We start from the raw sequence: 20,582 nt of genomic DNA, 5'->3' as shown, positions 1-20,582 counted from the left end.
TGCATCTCATCCAATCAGAATTTACAGTTGGAACTATCTGTTTATATTATCTAATTTAATTCATATTCTCACATCAGCAGTCTCCTTACCTCTGCCAGTTCATCACTGTTCAGATGCCAGTCCTGGTTTATATCTAGATACTTGAACATCGTGTCCACCACGACTCTCCTTTGGTCCATCGAGTTTTCTAAGGTTTGATCCCCATCCATCAGGCTCCTGGGTTGCATATCCAGCAGCATGTTCTTCAGCTTGTTATACTCTGCCATGGTGCATGTGTCACCTGTTAAGACACACCAGAGGAATTTATTTAAGCTTTATTTAGCTGGATCTGACCAAAGGCAGCACGCGGAGAAGTGCGCCGGAAACACAGCAGCGTTTTCAACAAAGAAGCTGATTTACATTTATGCAAGGATGTGTTTGCGATTTGCATTTTTGGACAGTCATTTGGCACAGGGGGTCCCAATTAATTCATGGTAATCCTGTGATTTACACACAAAGACAAAAGGTAAACATTCTCATTTAGACACTTTAGTGGTATCGCTGCCTCTTTCAGCAGAAGGGGATTAGAAGGCATGTTTTAAACTGTCACATTAATTCATAAGCAGTTATGTCTATACAATATGCAGAGGAAAGTGAGAAGCATGATTAATCAAGTGTGTTGGTGACTGTTTATTATGCAAAAATTATGCACACACAGCCCACCCACTGAGGCACTCTTTAAGAGCCCTCGAGTGGGAGCATTGTTTCTTCTATTGTATCCTGCATGAAGGCAGAGCTGTAGATGACAGAGAACGGAGGGAGTATATACTACTCGACTTATGAGAAAAGGAAATATAAAAAGCTCAATGTTATGAATAAGTCATTAGGAGTGATCCTCTATAGAGTGAAGGATCAGTGCTGCCCTCTGTGAGGATCGTCACTATATCTAATGCAGTGAAAAAAGATCACAGGCCAGCCATGATTTACACTGACCACAAGTAACTTCTAACCACCATTCTATAAACCAGTGCTGGGGAAGCTAATTTAAAACTGTAGCTTTTCAAGTTACAAGCTACTTATATTTTGAAGTACAGTCAGAAGCCACAAACAAAAAGTAGATAACTACAATGAAGCTGGGAGTGAGAAATATCAGAGTCTGATCACATGTAAATGGCTTGACTGTGGCTCCTTAAATGTTTTTTTTGCAGTTCCAAAGTGAAATGTTCACTGTGTGGTACTAAAAGCAAGTTCAATTCCCAAACAGAGGGTTTTTTTAGGTTAATGATCTTGCTAGTTTTAAATCAACATAACTTATCTCTCTACTGTAAACCTTAATCCTAAACCTAAAGGCACGGTCACACAGACTTTTACTCAGCAAAATTCTGCATGCGAAAATGTCATCTCAATGAGAATCCACGTGATCATGAATTTTGCACGATGGACTTCCGGTGGCGAAGAATTTCCCCTCGAGGATTTCACGTGGAGTTCAATTTTGGTGAACTTTGCGGCAAAGCTTCGCTGCATTGACCAATAGGAAGTTGCTTTGTTTGGCAGTGACCTCTGAGTGGGCGGTGCTTCGTACACAGCTAAACTCAATATACACAATGGACAAGGATATCATTTTAGTGGTGAGTTTCTTTTCAATTTTAGTCTGCCAGAGTATGAAGTGCAACATTAAAAAAGGCTGCTTGGCAGTTATTTTTTGCTGAATCCACTCGGCTCAGCTGTGCAAAGGTATGTGTGACCGCGCCTTAACCGATAGTGCCATAAAAAGCACTATCGACTATCGACAAAAAATGTGAGATGAAAAACGCAATGGCTGAAGTAACCACGTCATTTTGTGGTGCCTCTATAACACTTACGGCTCTTGTCTACATGCATGCTCCTCAGGACTCGTAATCTAGTCATTTGCATCAGAAATGCAATGCTTTATCAGTCGAGCTACAGCGCATTGAAATCATAAAGAAGTCTTTTATTCGTATTTAACTATTACATGATTTCTCCTAAGGCTTAAAAAATTTATGAATGACATTACAAATAATATTGTAAATATATAAATATTTCAAAATACTTAAACATCTGTCTCCCTTTTTGGTCAACTTTAGTCTTGGTCCATTTTGCATTTACACTGTTGTTGGAACCCAGCCAACCTGATTAGCTATTATATTATATTATATTATATATTATATAATATTATATGATATATTATATTATATTATATTATATTATATTATATTATACAACAGTTAGTTTCAGTCCTCGAATCTGATTGGACAAGAGACGTTCCATGAGCATTGATGGTCTCACACCATCAGCACTCGGACGCTTCACTGTGTGTATCACTCCGCATGTGTTCGTGTCGTTCTATACTAAAGTGTAAGAGCAGCGCAGATGTGTTAAATACAAAGAAATGAATATGTCTGCCACTGTATGTCAGTGGATGGGTGTTATACTTTAAAAATAAAATGCAATAAAAGATGTGGGGAGATGAGAGTAGTGGAAACACAGACACATTTATTGACCGTTCTATATTTGAAGAAAAAAAACAAAACAACGAACTCTGAAAATCAGACAGCGAGGAACACAAACTCTCTGCTTCAGCAGCGGGAATTTGCACGAGAGCATCGGTGACCAAGATGGCACAGCTCACGAACAACCATCGCACAACCCACTGACACACCCACAAGAACAAATAAATCAATCTGATTGGCTGATGAACCCAACAATCTGACTTAAGATGCCTATTCACTTACACTTTTGAGGGATTCTGTGGAATTCTGAAGGCCCGACGGGGTGGAGATCAGACTCACGAGTCGTGAATTCACGAGCTAACGAGCATGGCTTCGGGCATGCAATTTGTGAAACAGTTGTCACACTTTGTGCATCGAGGAATAAATTGTGATTGGATATTTTTTTTTTTTTTTTTTTTTTTTGCTATTCGTTTGTAGATAAATTAGGAGTGGAAAGTGACTGAAAATACTTGGTCAAAATGGTCAATGAGAATAAAAGGATGAAAAAATATTTATTTATTAGGCATGTTATGCCAGCAGAGAAGGCTTTGCTGGCCCTGAGAAATTTCCACTGGCTATATACGAATAAATACAATTAGAGTTCTTATATTTGAGCATTTATGTACACATTTAAATTCCACAAGTGTTAAATTGTCATTTTTGTCATATTGTCATATTGTGTATATTGCATATATCAACTGTATATAATTGACATTTTTATATCAGTAAAAACATTTATGAACACTTACTTTCAGTATACAAGTGTTCAGCATACATTGCCATTTTCAGATTTATAGCCTACTGTATTAATTGCACTTCAAATTCTAATCACATTTTATTACACAACTAATGGGGATTTTAAATGAATGTTAGGGATTCTTTGTATAAATACGGGTTTTGTGTCTCATTCTCAGCACGCAGGGTGAAGATATGTAGTAACAAATAATAAAGAATAGGCAAGTGTAATCAAACTTTCCTACGGAGTTCTAGTCTTACACTGAGGGGCCGTTCACATTGAGCGTGTTTATGTGTCCGTCTGCGCTGTTTTATATATGATTTCAATGTAAATGTGTGCTAGATAGACGTCCTTGACAGCTTGTTTGTGTTTTTAGACACCATGTCAAGTTTAAAAGAGCTTAAACTGTTAAAAGTCTCGAGTTGAGACACATACGTTTTGCTCATTTTGGCGCTGCGTATAATTTTAGTGCAAAAACAAACGCATTCAAGAATGTGAACAGCATGTAACATGATTTCAAACACTGTGCTGAAATTTCAAATAAATATTTTAAATATTAGCTAATGGATTAAGGGCCATGGAGAGTGATTCGTCATTGCTCCCGAATACAAGCTGTTATTTCTAAGATACAGACGTTGTTATTTTGCTAGTCATCTTAAATGGATCTTTAACTTTATCTGTCGTTCTATTGATAAACATAGTTAACTGAAGAACATAGTTACACATATTTAGAGCTATTGTTCTTCGATGTTGCCACAACGTCGTAATGATGTCCAAAGTTACGTTGTTGTTACGAATATAGGAAATTCCCTTTTCCGGTTGTCACAACGTAATCAAATACATTGCCACAATGAAAGTTTGGTCATCAAATTAAGGTGCAGTTAGGTAATGCAAGAAAGTGTATCTAAGGTTTAAATAGATGTACAATAAATCTGTAAACTATAACATACATCTGCAAAATTAAAATGTTCTGGTATTTAAATCTGGTATATGGCCATATATTAACAAATACATTTAGAATTCATATATTTGTTCTATGTATTATATACTATGAGGGGTGGCAACATCAAAGCAAGCGACCAAGGTACCAATCTTCATTGCAACAAGTACTAGTTTATTAATTGGAGTTACAATCCATGTAACTCCAAGCAGCAATGATGGGCCCAAACACCATGGGTCCGTTTCCACCCTGTGGCTTTTGGAAAACAAATGGATTTAAATATCCATGAATTTGCGATACAATTGTATTTCCACAGGAACCACATAGTAACAATTTTGGTACTGATTTGCCAACATAAAAAAAAAAAAACAATCTCCAGAGTACCAATACATTGTCTGTTAAACATATCAACAAATTCTAAATGTTCCTTAGATTGACAAAACTGGCAATCTGGAATAAACTTCACATTATGCAGGACAATTTTTTTTTTTTTTTTTTTTAAGTGTTCACATGGATGGAGAGTACATGCATATCCAATGCTATTCTGCTAATAACATCCTGTAGGCCTATCAACTTTGTAACAGCTGGAATAAGCCATTTGAAAGAGAACATTAACACAAATTTAGTTCTAAATAAAAATACACTCTAGGAAAACTGTACTTTGGGTGGCAGTGCTGCAAAACTCATGGATATTAATTATTTTATGCACAATAAGAGATTATTTTAAATCACCTTTTTTGATAAATAGTCATTCTTAATGACCTATACAATCACTCAAATAGATATATCACATTATATGGTAATTTAATCTACGTCTGCCACAATCAGTTTTGGGATTTTGTTAGTCAGTAGATGAACACATATATCAGCAATTTAATCAAGAACATGACTGATTGATCTAGTGGTTACTTTTTGCGTCTAGTTTTTAGAGGTTCTGGTTTCTAATTCACCCAAATATAAAGTGTTATTGTAATAAACCAAGATTGCATCTGTATGTCAGTGGATGGGTGTTACACTTTAAAAATAAAATGCAATAAAAGATGCGGGAGGACGAGAGTAGCAGAAACACAGACACATTTATTGACCGTTCTGTATTTGAAAGAATAAATAAATAAAACCCAGCGACCTCCGAAGTTCAGAGACGCACACAATCTCTCCGCTCCAGCAGCGGGAATTTGCGCGAGCGCATCGGTGACCAAGATGGCACAGCTCATGAACACCCATCGCACAACCCAGCCATGAAACACTTGGTTTATATAGGAAGGAAATTTAACAATCAGATCACCTGGTTACCCCACACCTGAGAGCGATTAAGAGAGAGAGAGAGAGAGACAAAGACAAAACACACGCTCTACATAACAATACAGCCGAGAAGGCAATCACAATGCGGGACATATTTCGCTTTTCTATTTCCTGGAGAAGAGCACGAGCTGCAGAAAATGTCATGGTTACTGGTGTAACCTCCGTTCCCTGATGGAGGGAACGAGACGTTGGTGTCGATGTAGTGACACTAGGGGTCACTCTTGGGAGCCTGAGACACCTCTGGTCTTTGATAAAAGGCCAATGAAAATTGGCGAGTGGTATTTGCATGCCACTCCCCCGAACATACGGGTATAAAAGGAGCTGGTATGCAACCACTCATTCAGGTTTTACGCTGAGGAGCCAATATAAGGTCCGGCCATTTCAGCGGGTAGTTCAGCGTTGTGGCAGGAGGGACCAACGTCTCGTTCCCTCCATCAGGGAACGGAGGTTACACCAGTAACCATGACGTTCCCTATCTGTCACTCACTCGACGTTGGTGTCGATGTAGTGACACTAGGGGTCCCTATACAAAACACCACAAGGCTGAACTGTGTTACGTGAACTGGCGGTGTGTGGTGGGTAGACTTGCTGTGTGCCTCATAGCCAGCACACCAGGTCGACACGTAACCTCCCCCAACACAGTTATGAGTGTCAAACGGCCCTTTTTGGGGACAAGTCGACTACCCAAAGATAGAGACCGGCTTAACCCAGTCGTGGCCTCTTTTCCCATTCTCTTTTTCCACTCCCTAAAAAAGAAGGGGGATTATCCGACTGGGCCGCCAGGTCTAGTCAGGGGGTGTCCCTCCCAAGGGGAGGACACCGCGGAGACCACACCTCGCCTCAGAGGGGGGGGGGGATATTTAAGTGGAAAAATACGTCACATGGTCTTTCCAACCATGTGGAGAGCCTTCAAGGTAGATCCTGCCCAATGGGGGAGGAGTTACTACAACATGGAGACTGGGGCAGAGGGGCTCTGCCCAAGGAAGATGCAGTTTGCCAGCAGGGAAACGAATTAGCAGAAGATGTAGAACGCATGGGGTTAGCCTTACAGGGAACCGCCACATGCGGATCACCTACCCCAGAACATGGCTCTTAGTTAGCACGTATACTGGGCCGGCAATGAGTCTCTCCGAAAACTCGACTGCCACAGGGCTTGGAGGAAGTCAACCAGGAACAAGTTTTGTGAACACTACTGGGAATTAACAGCGCACGTCTTCAGCTCAAAAGGAGGTGGAAGGCGCTATGTGCAAGCGATACACCCGGCCGGCTATCCCGGGCTTATCCGCTTAAGTTGCTTGCCACTACCTGGGACAAAACCGGTTCCACCCAGAGGTTGTAGAACCTTGCAAAGGTGTTAGGTGTTGCCCAGCCCGCTGCTCTGCAAATGTCTGTTAGAGAGGCACCTCTGGCCAGGGCCCAAAAAGCCACTACATCAAGGGTAGAATGGGCTCGTAGCCCTACCGGGGGCGGCATGTTTTGGGTGAGATATGCCATAGATATGGCGTCAACAAGCCAGTGGGCGATCCTCTGCTTGGAGACAGCGCTTCCTTTCCGCTGTGCGCCAAAGCAGACAAAGAGCTGCTCAGAGAGTCTAAAGCTCTGTGTGCGATCCAAATAGATGCGCAAAGCACGCACTGGACACAGCAACGCCAGGGCTGGGTCTGCCTCCTCCTGGGTCAGTGCTTGCAGGTTCACCACCTGATCCCTAAAAGGAGTGGTGGGAACCATGGGCATATAGCCCGGTCGGGGTCTCAGGATCACGTGAAAATAGCCCGGACCGAACTCCAGGCACGTTTTGCTGACAGAGAATGCTTGCAGGTCACCTACCCTCTTGATGGAAGTGAGCGCAGTCAGGAGGGCAGTCTTCAGGGAGAGTGCCTTAAGCTCGACTGACTGCAAAGGCTCAAAGGGGGCTCTCTGTAGGCCCTGAAGAACTACAGAGAGATCCCATGAGGGAACGAGGGGCGGTCTGGAGGGATTCAGCCTCCTGGTGCCTCTTAGGAACCTGATGATCAGGTCATGCTTCCCTAAGGACTTACCGTCAACTGCGTCGTGGTGTGCTGCTATGGCAGCAACGTACACCTTCAAGGTGGAAGGGGATAGCCTCCCTTCCAACCTCTCCTGCAGGAAGGAAAGCACTGATCCGACTGCGCATCTCTGGGGGTCTTCGTGTCGAGAAGAACACCACTTAGCGAATAGACGCCACTTAAAGGCATACAGGTGCCTCGTAGTGGGGGCCCTAGCCTGAGTGATCGTGTCTACCACCGTGGGTGGTAGGCCACTTAGGTCTTCTGCGTCCCGTCCAGGGACCAGACATGGAGATTCCAGAGGTCTGGGCGCAGGTGCCAGAGGGTGCCCCGTCCCTGAGAAAGAAGGTCCTTCCTCAGGGGAATTTGCCAGGGGGGAGCTGTCGCGAGGAGCGTGAGGTCCGAGAACCACGTCTGGGTGGGCCAGTAGGGTGCTACCAGGATGACCTGCTCCTCGTCCTCCCTGACCTTGCACAGAGTCTGTGCAAGTAGGCTCACTGGGGGAAACGCGTATTTGCGAATGCCAGGGGGCCAGCTGTGTGCCAGCGCATCTATGCCGAGGGGAGCCTCGGTGAGGGCGTACCAGAGCGGGCAGTGGGAGGATTCCTGGGAGGCGAACAGGTCCACCTGTGCCCGACCGAATCGACTTCAAATCAGCTGGACCACCTGAGGGTGGAGTCTCCACTCTCCCCTGAGGGAAACCTGCTGTGACAGCGCGTCCGCTGTAGTGTTGAGGTTGCCCGGGATATGAGTGGCTCGCAGCGACTTGAGGTGCTGCTGACTCCGGAGGAGGAGACGGCGGGCGAGTTGTGACATACAGCGGGAGCGCAGACCACCATGGCGGTTGACATATGCTACCGCTGCCGTGCTGTCTGTCCGAACTAGCACGTGCTTGCCCTGGATCAATGGCCGGAACCTCCGCAGGGCGAGCAGAATTGCCAGTAACTCGAGGCAGTTGATGTGCCAACCCTGCCGCGGACCCGTTTAGAGGCCGGTGGCTGCGTGCCCGTTGCAAACAGCGCTCCAGCCCGTTTTGGAGACGTCTGTCGTGACCACAATGCACCTGGAGACCAGTTCTAGAGGAACACCTGCTCATAGAAACGAGAGGTTGGTCCAACGGCTGAAAAGATGGTGACAGACCAACGTAATGGCCACGCGGTGTGTCCCGTGGCACCATGCCCGTCTCGGGATTCGAGTCTGGAGCCAGTGCTGAAGCGGCCTCATATGCATCAACCCGAGCGGGGTGGCCACCGCCGAGGATGCCATATGCCCCAGGAGCCTCTGAAAAACTTTCAGTGGAACCGCTGTTTTCTGTTTGAATGCCCTCAAACAGGCCAGCACCGACTGGGCGCGCTCATTCATAAGGCGCACCGTCAGGGAGACTGAGTCCAACTCCAAACCGAGAAAACAGATGCTCTGAACCGGGAGGAGCTTGCTCTTTTCCCAGTTGACCCGAAGCCCTAGTTGGCTGAGGTGCGAGAGCACTAGGTCCCTGTGTGCGCATAACACGTCTCAAGAGTGAGCTAAGATTAGCCAGTCATCGAGATAGTTGAGAATGTGAATGCCCACCTCCCTTAACGGGGCAAGGTCAGCCTCTGCGATCTTCGTAAAGATGCGAGGAGACAGGGAAAGGCCGAAAGGGAGGACTTTGTACTGATACGCCTGATCCTCGAACGCGAACCGCAGGAAGGGTCTGTGTCGAGGAAGGATCGAGACGTGAAAGTACGCATCCTTCAAGTCTACTGCCGCGAACCAATCTTGATGCCGGACGCTCGCTAAAATGCGTCTTTGTGTCAGCATCTTGAATGGGAGTCTGTGTAAAGCCCGGTTCAGTACTCGCAGGTCCAAGATTGGCCGCAACCCACCGCCTTTCTTCGGTACGATGAAGTAGGGGCTGTAAAACCCTTTCTTCATCTCGGCTGGAGGGACAGGTTCTATCGCGCCCTTCCGTAGGAGGATAGCGATCTCCGCACACAGGGTAACAGTGTTTTCGCCCTTGACGAAGGTGAAGTGAATACCGCTGAACCTGGGCGGGCGCCTGGCGAACTGAATCGCGTAGCCGAGTCGGAAGGTCCGGATCAACCACCGCGATGGATTGGGAAGTGCAAGCAACGCGTCCAAATTCCGTACGAGGGGGACCAAGGGGACAACATCGTCGGACATACCGGCAGGTGGGGCCTCGCGGCGGGGCGGAGCGCGAGGTGCCACAGCATGTCGTGGCCGTGCTGAGTCTAGGGACATCGAAGCACTTACCTGGCTCCTTGTGATCACCCCTGGAACAGCCTGTGACGGGGGAGGAAGAGGCCTGTGCTCGCGACTCGTGGAGCCTGTCACATCGGGGGTGGATTTGTGCCACAGCTGGGCGCTCAGGGGTGGAAAGGGCACCGCTGGAGCGCCAATCCTGCAAGATAAAGCCCGTGGACGGTAGTCGTGGTGACGACCGTACACACCGGGTATGTGACCCAGGGAGGAAGGAAGCCGCTCTTTTGCTGAACTGTTGGGTACTGCAGCCACTTGGGCATGCGGCGAAATCAAACAAAAGGGCAACAAAAGATTTTCCACCCGGCCCTCCACCGGGGGATGGAGTGGTCTTTCTACCAGCTCCACGTGAGTGGGTTCCCTCGTCCCTGGGTTGCCCGTCTCAGGGGCGCTTCGAAGACCTCTGTGGGTTCTTTGGTGCCGGCTGTGAGACGGGTGGCATCGGCTTCCTGCGGTGGGCTCCACGCCGGGGCCGGGCCGGAGGGGCGGGCTGCAGCGGAGCCGGTGCAGTCACCGCAGGGGGACGCCCTTGGCGACGAGCAGATGGGATGCGGGATCTTGAGCCGCGCTGGGGCAGGATGTGCCGGATTGCTTCCGTCTGCTGCTTTACTGTCGAGAACTGCTGGGCAAAGTCCTCAACGGTGTCGCCGAATAGGCCCGCCTGGGAAATGGGGGCAGCAATGAACCGTGTCTTGTCGGCCTCGCCCATCTCGACTAGGTTGAGCCACAGGTGGCGCTCCTGGACCACTAGTGCGGCCATCGTCCGCCCGAGAGACCGCGCCGTGACCTTCGTCGCCCGGAGGGCAAGGTCAGTCGCCAAGCACAGTTCCTGCATCAAATCTGGGGCGGAACTACCCTCGTGCAGTTCTTTCAGTGCCTTGGCTTGGTGGACCTGCAGGAGAGCCATGGCGTGCAGGGCAGAGACGGCTTGTCCAGCAGCGCTGTAGGCCTTGGCTGTCAGGGACAACGTGAGCCTACAGGGCTTGGACGGGAGCTTAGGGCGTCCACGCCAGGTGGCGGTGCTCTGCGGGCATAAGTGCACCGCTAGCGCCTTATCCACCGAGGGAATCGCTGTAAAGCCCCTGGCCGCCCCGCCATCAAGGGTAGTGAGAGCGGGGGAACTGCGGAGTCGGGGTCGGGCAGTAAAAGGTGCCTCCCACGACTTTGTCAGCTCCTCATGCACCTCCGGGAAGAATGGCACTGGAGCGGGGCGCGGCTGGTTTGAGCGGTGCCGCGAGCCCAGAAACCAATCATCAAGCCGCGAGGGTTCAGGGAAGAGCGGAGGGTTCCACTCTAGCCCGACGCTCGCGACCGCCCGGGAAAGCATGTCCATCATTTCGGCATCGGCCTGTAACTGGGCGACCGTCCCCGAAGGGGGAAGCCCAGCTGAGGCTTCTGCGTCTGACTGGACAAGACCGCTCTCCGATGCTGCGCTCGAGAGCTCATCATCTTCGCGGGCCTCGAACAAGAAGCCAGACTCACCGTGCGACGAGCCGGCGAGCTCATCCAGAAGCCCGATTGGGGCAGACGAGCATGCTGGGGAATGGGAGGTCCGCGGGGGGATATCCGGTGGAGGCGATCCCATTGAGGTCCCCATATCGCCCCCAGCACTAGCCGTGCTGACCTCATACCCGTAGGTAGGAGAACCAAGGCGGGGAGCCGCTGGGGTGGCTTGCTTCCTTACGAAAGGAAGCCGCGACCGCAACGTTGCCATGGTTATGTTCTCGCAGTGAGAACATGAACCATTCATAAACGCTGCCTCCGTGTGGGCCACGCCCAGACACGAAAGACAGCGATCATGACCATCCGAAGTTGAGAGAAAACGACCGCAACCAGGAATAACACAAGAACGGAAAGGCATCTTTAGAAAGACGCGTCTTTAAAAAGACGTTCCGTGTGTGCGCTCTTTTAGAGAAATATACTCTTTTAGAGGGGAAAAATGCTCTTTCAGAAAATATACTCTCTAGTTTTTCTGCTGAAGTGCCCAGGGGCATTCTCTGCAGTGCACCAGTGCAGAGGAGGGAGAAGCCGCTGAAATGCGCCGTCAGATCCAGCAGAGGTGAATGAACAGTACTATTCAGCTCAATGAACATGACCGTTCAGCTCCGAAGAGAAAATCTGAGTGAGTGGTTGCATACCAGGCTCCTTTTATACCCGTATGTTCGGGGGAGTGGCATGCAAATACCACTCGCCAATTTTCATTGGCCTTTTATCAAAGACCAGAGGTGTCTCTGTTGGACATTTCTTGTAATTGCCACTCAGACCTGGGTTACATTTATGACATAGTTTTCAATTATTTTTACATTTCAGTTGATATTTTTATTATATTTTTATTTATATAAAATATAAGAAATATGTTTATTAACAATAAACTTTAAAATTCAAACATGCAAAATACCTCAAAACATGTGAATATGCACAAAAAGGAATGATGGCTTTTAATGCATTGCCATGGCAACAGTATTTAAGATATCAAGAATCCCTTCAGAAATTTAAATCTGCACTGTCTTGACATTATTCAATTTTTTTTAAGCAATTCAGGTAAACATAATAGGGATATTTCAAAGTCTGTTAAAAGTGACACACTTCCTTCCGCCAGTTGGTGGTGCTATGGCCGTGACCCACAATAGTCACATCAATGTGATCAGCCTGCAAGGACAAACATTTGGCTCAATTTTTATGTAAAATAATAATAATAATAATAATAATAATAATAAGAATAAGAATAATACATCTTATTTATAGGCGCATTTCACGACACTCAAGGTCACCTTACAAACTGAACACAACAAAGTCATCCTTGAAAGCATCAACAATAACAACATTAAACAAACAATAATATGATATACAATAAAAAATGTAAAGATACAAAGTATGAACTCAATGCATACACAGTCATAAAAAAGCCTGTTTAAAAAGGTGAGTTTTCAGACAAGATTTTAAAGTATGAAGACTTTCACTGTTTATGTCGAGAGTAAGGGAATTCCATAAGTGAGGGGCAGTATAACTAAAGGCTGTAGACCCCACAGTGTTCAGACAAATACGTGGTATGACAAAAAGAGTTGATGAGGAAGATCTGAGGGTACGAGTAGGTGTATAGATATGAAAAAGATCGGGGAAGTATGAAAGAGTAAGATTATTTAAGGCCTTGTATGTAAGAAGCAAGATTTTGAAATCAATTCGGTACTTAACTGGAAGCCAATGCAGATGTTGAAGAACAGGTGAAATGTGTTCAGTAGAGGAGGTTCTAGAAATGATTCATGCAGCTGAGTTCTGGACCAGCTGAAGTTTATGAAGAAGTTTGGAAGGAAGACCAGAAAGGAGTGCATTGCAGTAATCAATACGGGATGTAACCAGTGCATGAATGAGAATGGCAGTGCTCTTCAATGTGAGAGAGGGACGAAGACGATTAATATTGCATAAATGAAAGTATGCAGAGCGAGTTACAGTATATTATTAACATGGGCTTCAAAGGATAAGGTGCTATCAAGGACGACACCCAGACTCTTAACCTGTGAAGAAGGAGAAGCAGTGGACTGATCGATAGTCACAGAAAAATTTCAGTCAGTTTTTGCCAAAATAGGTTTGGTGCCTACAAGGAGAATTTCAGTTTTTCCACAATTTAATTTGAGAAAATTAGATGAGAACCAGTTTTTAATTTCAGATAAACAGCTGGACAGAGAGAGGGCGGAGGAAGGGAAGAAGTGTGCTTGGAAGACAGGTAGAGCTGGGTGTAGTCAGCATAGCAGTGAAAATTGACACCATGTTTCCTAAATATATGACCAAGGGGCAGTAAATAAATAATAAATAGAAGAGGGCCCAAAACTGAGCCTTGTGGAATGCCAGTGATAACTTGTGATGATTTAGATCTAAAATTTTTGAGTTGTATGAACTGAGTGCGACCAGAAAGATATGATCGAAACCAAGACAGGGGGGTGCCCGTAATTCCAAGTGAGACCAGCCTGTCTAGGAGGATATGTGAGATCGTATCAAAGGCCACACTCAGATCAAGAAGAATGAATATAGACAGCTGACCAGAATCCGCAACCAACAGCAGATCATTAGTAATTTTGAGAAGAGCGGTTTCCGTACTATGATGTGGACAGAAACCCGATTGAAATTGTTCAAACAAATTATTAGCTGAAAGATTATAAATCTGAACTGCAACACTCCTTTAAATCACACCATGCATGCAGAAGATATGAGACATTTCCTTATTCCATTTTTTAATTTATTGCATCACCATGGCAACATTGTTCGATATATAAAAAAATCCTTTTGCAATTTAGCATCGTCAATGTCTTGGCATGATGTCGCCCACATTTTGTACCTGTAACATGAAATCCCTCTGAAGAATGGTCAAATTCCAGAGCATGCATTTTTCAAACAATCCAAAATGGCCAACTTCCTTTTAGGCAGAGCTTATGACTGTCAGCATGAAAGTTGTCTGGCTTGATGAGATCTATATGTGTACAAAGTTTGGTGACTGTAGCTCAAAAGAGATGTGCTACAGAGCCCCCTGAACAGGCCCATGTTCTAGGTGGTGCTGCAGAGCCCCTCCCTGCATGACCCCCCCAGCAAATTTGGCAAGCCCTAATGGCCAGCGACTCTCGCAAACTTTCAAGTGTTTTCACACATGTTATGTACGCCAAAAGTAATGAAAACCTTGAAAATAATAATAATAATAATAATAATAATCCTTAGAAGAACAATAGGGCTCTTGCACTTTCAATGCTTGGGCCCTAATAGTAATCCTTAGAAGAACAATAGAGCTCCACACTTTCAGTGCTTGGGCACTAATAATAAATATAGCTGCAAGCAGCGATGATGGGCCCAAGCACCATGGGTCCATTTCCACTCTGTGGCTTTTGGAAAACAAAGCATGATGGACACAGCAACAACTCAACATTAATGTAAACTTGGACATAATACAATGAGTAATAGATATATGCCATCATTCCAGTTTGACTACAACTTCACAAAATTTTCCATCAGCAGTGTTTAAACAATTTAAGCAATTTGGGTAAATGTAAGAGAACTTTTTCAAAGTCTGTTGTAAGTGCCACACTTCCTACTGCCAGTTGGTGGCGCTATGACCATGACCAACAATAGCCACATCCATGCGATTAGCCCCCAAGAAAAAACATACAACTTAATCTAAATCACACAATGCACGCAGAAGAAATGAGACACTTCCTGTGTCCCTATTTTTGCCATTAATTTAGTGAATCGCCATGGCAACACTTTTCGATATTTAAAAATCAGTTCACAATTTAGCATCTTCGATGTTGTCTAAATGTGGTGACAGTCTCATCACCATTAGATAATCTATCTATCTATCTATCTATCTATCTATCTATCTATCTATCGATCGATCAATTTTTAATTGTAATTTGAAATTTTTTGCTAACTGATTAATTTGACATTTTTGCTATAATTTAATATAATTATTTATTGAAAAAAAAATATGTAGATCTAAAGATTATAATGTAATGAAGTTATTTACCATTTTTAATTTATCCATAAACCAGCTTTAAATTAAATTAACAAATGTAATTCATGGCATTAGGTGTTAAGGTAGTCTAAGTAGATTTTAATATAAGCACAGAAGTCAGAATCAGAATCAGAATGAGCTTTATTGCCAAGTATGCTTACACATACAAGGAATTTGTTTTGGTGACAGGAGGTTCTAGTACACAACAATACAAAACAGCAACAAGACTTTTAAAAATGGATAGCCTGGGGGAAAAATCTGTTCCTGTGCCTGACGGTTCTGGTGCTCAGAGCTCTGAAGCGTCGGCCAGAAGGCAACAGTTTAAAAAGGTAATGGGCAGGGTGAGTGGGGTCCAGAGTGATTTTTCCAGCCTTTTTCCTCATTCTGGAAGTGTCAAAGTGTCCTTTGTAGTCTTCTGATATCCGATTTCGTAGCTGAACCAAACCAGACAGTTATAGAAGTGCAGAGGACAGACTCAATGACTGCTGAGTAGAACTGTATCAGCAGCGCCTGTGGCAGGTTGAACTTCCTCAACTGGCAAAGGAAGTACAACCTCTGCTGGGCCTTTTTTGCAATGGAGTCAATGTGGGTCTCCCACTTCAGATCCAGTGAGATGGTAATGCCCAGGAACCTGAATGACTCCACTGCTGCCACAGTGCTGTTTAGAATGGTGAGGGGGGACAGTGTTGGGGTGTTCCTCCTAAAGTCCACAATCATCTACACCATCATTTAGGTTTGTAATTTTGTTGCAATTCTGTTGTTGCATTTTTTTCTCTGTGCACTGTCAAAATAAATGAAGTACATTAACTTTGAGTCTACATTTGTTATTCATACGCACAACTGTTTAAATAGCCTCTAAATTAATTTAGGGCAAATGAGGACATAAATTAGTTTAGAATACTGCATGTTCGCCGATAGAATAATTATTCAATGCATAAATTACCAATTGGTTACCAACAAACAACTATTTGTCATGGTTACGGCATTTGTGCCTGCTCATACTGTTGTTTGTTTCTCTCTCTGCCTCGTGTCTCACAGGTGGAGCTGGCACGCGATCAGTGTTTCCATGGGAACGGTGATCGATCTCGGGGAGATGCCGATCACAGCAATGATTTACTCACCCGTTACCATCTGCTTCACTCTGATTGCACTCCCTACTTATTCCTTGTTATTTGCCCGTTTATTGTTAACTGTCATGTTTACTGTGCTCTCTTGTGTAGTTGGAGCATGCTTGTGTGTCTGTTGGTTGCCCCTCTGTAGAGGTGCAGTTACCTTCCTGTTTGCCATCACCCTCGCCAGTTCTGTGCCCAGTTCATGTGGAGGAGGATCTCGCCAGTTCTGTGCCCAGTTCATGTGGAGGAGGATTCCTCTGCACACATCTCGGGGACTATATCATCTGGGCTTTGCTTCACAACACACCAGCTTCAACGGACTCTCTTCGGATTGTTCCTGACTTCCACAAAGGACACACTTATCATACGAACACACCCTTCACTAGCCCATTGTGGCTTGCTGGATTTCAGCCTTCTGCAGCAGGTGACAGGTGCACCTTATCTTGACATTGAGAACTTTGTTAATAAAACCATTGAACCGTCATCTCTGCTTTTGGCTCCTTTGTCCCCTCCGTAACACTATTTTTTTTTTTTTCCCTTTTTTTTTTTATTGAACAAAACACATAAATTAACAAGACATAGCAGCTTATACAAAGTAAGAAACCAATGACACACATATATATATATATATATACATATACACACACACATATAAGACAAAAATAAATAAATAAATAAATAAATAAATAAAATTTATATATATATATATATATAGGTATAGTAGTGTATACAGGTACAGTGATAAGTTTAAGTAATAGGTTAGTTTAGTGTGATATAATAGTGACACTATTGATCCACGACCTTGCAACAAATACAGGAATTTCACTTTTCCGGTTGTCACAACGTAATCAGTTACATTGCCACAACTAAAGTTTAGTCATCAAATTATGGTGTATTTAGGAAATGGCCAAGTAATTTGGTTAGCTGGAATTACAAAATGGCTCAATTTGCTGCTGCTTTTCTCAAATTTTGCAATGCAATTTCCTGTATTTTTTGGGATTGTTTTGCAGTGAAAACTCACAAATCATCATTATATACCCCTGTAATTGTGTTCATTACATTTTAAATGCAATTACATGTAAATATTTTAGTGCATAATAACTGAATATGCAGTTAGCAAATAAAACAAAAAAAGTGCCTGGACTGGGACATTTCCTAAAGACCACACCCACAAGAACAAATAAATCAATCTGATTGGCTGATGAAACTGACAATCTGACTTTAGATGCCTATTCATGTGCACTGTTGAAGGATTCTGAAGGCGTGATGGGGTGGAGCTCAAACTCACGCTGCTTCGGCTAACGAGCATGGCTTCGGGCATGCGATTTGTGAAATAGTTGTCACACTTTGCCTGTAAGCATCGAGGAATAAATTGTGATCGTATAAATAAATATTATTTTTTGCTATTTGTTTGTAGATTAATTAGGAGTGGAAAGCGATTGAAAATACATAGGCAAAAAGGTCAATGAGAATGAAAGGATGAAAAAATATTTATTTATTAGGCACGTTATGCCAGCAGAGAAGGCTTTGCTGGCCCTGAGAAATTGCCACTGGCCATATACGAACAAATACAATTAGAGTTCATATATTTGAGCATTTATGTACACATTTAAATTCTACAAGTGTTTAAAAAATATTACATATATGAAAACTGTCATTTTTGTCATATTGTCATATTCTAAATATTACATATATCAACTGTATATAATTGACATTTTTATATCAGTAAAAACATTTATGAACACTTACGTTCAGCATATATTGCCATTTTCAGATTTGTAGCCTACTGTATTAATAGCACTTCAAATTCTAATCACATTTTATTACACAGCTAATGGGGATTTTAAATGGATGTTAGGGATTCTTTGTATAAATGTGGGTTTTGTGTCTCATTCTCAGCACGATAGGTGAAGATTTAATCTTTCACCATGTCAAACACATCTCTATGAAGCTGACTGAGAAAATGAACTGTGTGCAGAGCAAGAACAGACAAAAGGCAACACTGAAAAGTTCAAATAGAAGATGTTTCTGATTTATTTTGTTTTGGTCACTGCATAATTTCCATACTTTTGTGTTACTTCTTAGTTTTGATGATGTTATACTCTAAAAAATGTGCTGTAACAAATAATAAAGAATAGACAAGTGTGATCAAACTTTTCTACAGAGTTCTAGTCTTACACTGAGGGGCCATTCACATTGAGCGCGTTTATGTGTCCATCCGCGCTGTTTTATTAGTGATTTCAATGTAAACGTGCGCTAGATAGACATCTTTGACGACTTGTTTGTGTTTTTAGATGCCATGTCAATTTAAAATAACTTAAACTGTTAAACCTCTCGAGTTGAGACACATACGTTTTGCTCTTTTGTGGCGCTGAGTGCAATTTTAGGGCAACAACAAACGCATTCAAGCACGTGAACGGCACGTAACATGATTTCAAACATTGAGCTGAAATGTCAAAGAAATACTTTGAATATTAGCTAATATATAGGACTATGCATAACACAAACACCGTCAACACAAGTCGTGCCAGCTTCTAGCAGAATTAAAACTAATAAACGTATTCAGAGCTGAATAGCCTACTACACAACTGAATAAAACAGGCTGCATGACACTGATAAATGATTACAGGTTTGAGGGACATCATAATTTCACAAATAACACAAAGAACAAATGAATTCCTCTCACTTGGTTTTGCTCGCGTGTCCCCTCCGTGTGCGAATGATGCAAAGATCTATTGGGATTTTAATAAAGTTCGTCATTGAAAAGGTTTGCTCACAGACTTGGCACTAAACAGCACATGCAGCCTCACGAATGGACATGGAGTGGCTGCATCACACATTTCTTTGAGCATAATATTGCACTATTGAGGGCTAAATATTTTATTTATTTATTTTTCAAAGAGGAGAGAGAGCGCGCACTCACATGCAAGGTTGCCAGATTGCATAACTTAAGTATGACAAAAGGCAAAAGATTTCCTATTTGTGCAAATATCAATGTCTGCTTGGGGTATTGCATCTATTATCTGGCAACCTTGAGTGAGAGTGATTCAGTGTTTGGGAATCATTCAACAATGGTGCTTGGCTGACTTCTATTAATTGCCACTCAGACCTGGGTTAGAAATATGACTTCGGCTTTCTAGTATTTTTACATTTCAGTTAATATTTTTATTATATTTTATTTATATAAAACATAAGAAATATGTTTATTAACAATAAACTAGAAAATTGAAGCATGCCAAATACCTCAAAACATGTAAATATACACAAAAATTAATGATGACATTTAATGTGTCGCCATGGCAAAAGTATTTAACCCTCAGGGGTCGACGGATACGCCTGCTGGATTTTTTCCTCATAACAGTGGAAACAACTTAAAATACTCCATCATGTTTGGGCATACAGATAAGTGTAAGACATCATTAGAGACTATAAACGGTCTACTTTTATTTGTGTACACTCACAATAACAACAAAACCTTGTGCTTTTGTAAAATAAAGAAAATAAACAGGGTGCGCTTTCAGCCGTCTCTGTCCAGACTTGCCAGCCAGTATTCAAATTATTGAAATTTGAGATATGTCCTAATTGGCAAGTTTTAGTTACATTTAAATGTTGTTTCGGCTAAAGTAGGTATTTAAATTGTATGCTGTATGAAATATAATATGTAATATGATATCAAAATAATATGAATGTTTAGATTATATTTTAACTAGTGTTTATGCTGCCTCATTATCATTAACGAAGCTTGTTCTTGCAAATATCTGTTCGGGTGTAAATGTGTAAAATGTGCTGTAAACATGCCCATATTAGAAAATCAGCATATTAGAATGATTTCTGAAGGATCATGTGACACTGAAGACTGCAGTAATAATGCTGAAAATTCAGCTTTGGTCACAGGAATAAATTGCATTTTACAATATATTTTAATAGAAAAGTTATTTAAAAAAAAAAAAAAAAAAAATTCACAATATCACTGTTTTTGCTGTATTTTGGATCAAATAAATGCAGCCTTGGTGAGCAGAAGAGACTTCTTTAAAAACGTTAAAAAATCTTACAGATCTAAAACTTTAAAATGGTAATGTAGGTCTAAAGTTTTTAAGTAAAGTCTTTATGTAAAGAAAATGTATAGTCAGATTAATTCTTTTAACTTAAACTTGATTTTGTGAATAAGCTACAAACAATACATTCAATCATTAAGTCTCCTCATATTAATTCTCTCTCAGGGG

At 43.0% G+C, this 20,582-nt stretch overlaps 1 protein-coding gene across 1 annotated transcript in view; it reads right to left on the bottom strand.

Moving 5' to 3' along the window:
* Positions 1–20,582, bottom strand: part of LOC127429129 (follistatin-related protein 4-like) — a 503,881-nt gene that overhangs the window by 172,055 nt on the left and 311,244 nt on the right. Inside the window, exon 5 of the mRNA XM_051677965.1 lies at positions 90–280. Coding sequence (XP_051533925.1) covers positions 90–280 — 191 coding nt within the window. The remainder of the gene's footprint in view (positions 1–89; positions 281–20,582) is intronic.

Source organism: Myxocyprinus asiaticus, chromosome 38, assembly GCF_019703515.2.
Source record: "Myxocyprinus asiaticus isolate MX2 ecotype Aquarium Trade chromosome 38, UBuf_Myxa_2, whole genome shotgun sequence".
In the NCBI taxonomy this organism is placed as follows: Eukaryota; Metazoa; Chordata; class Actinopteri; order Cypriniformes; family Catostomidae; genus Myxocyprinus; species Myxocyprinus asiaticus.
Note: the sequence above shows the minus strand (reverse complement) of the source record. Positions and strands in the feature narration are given on the sequence as shown.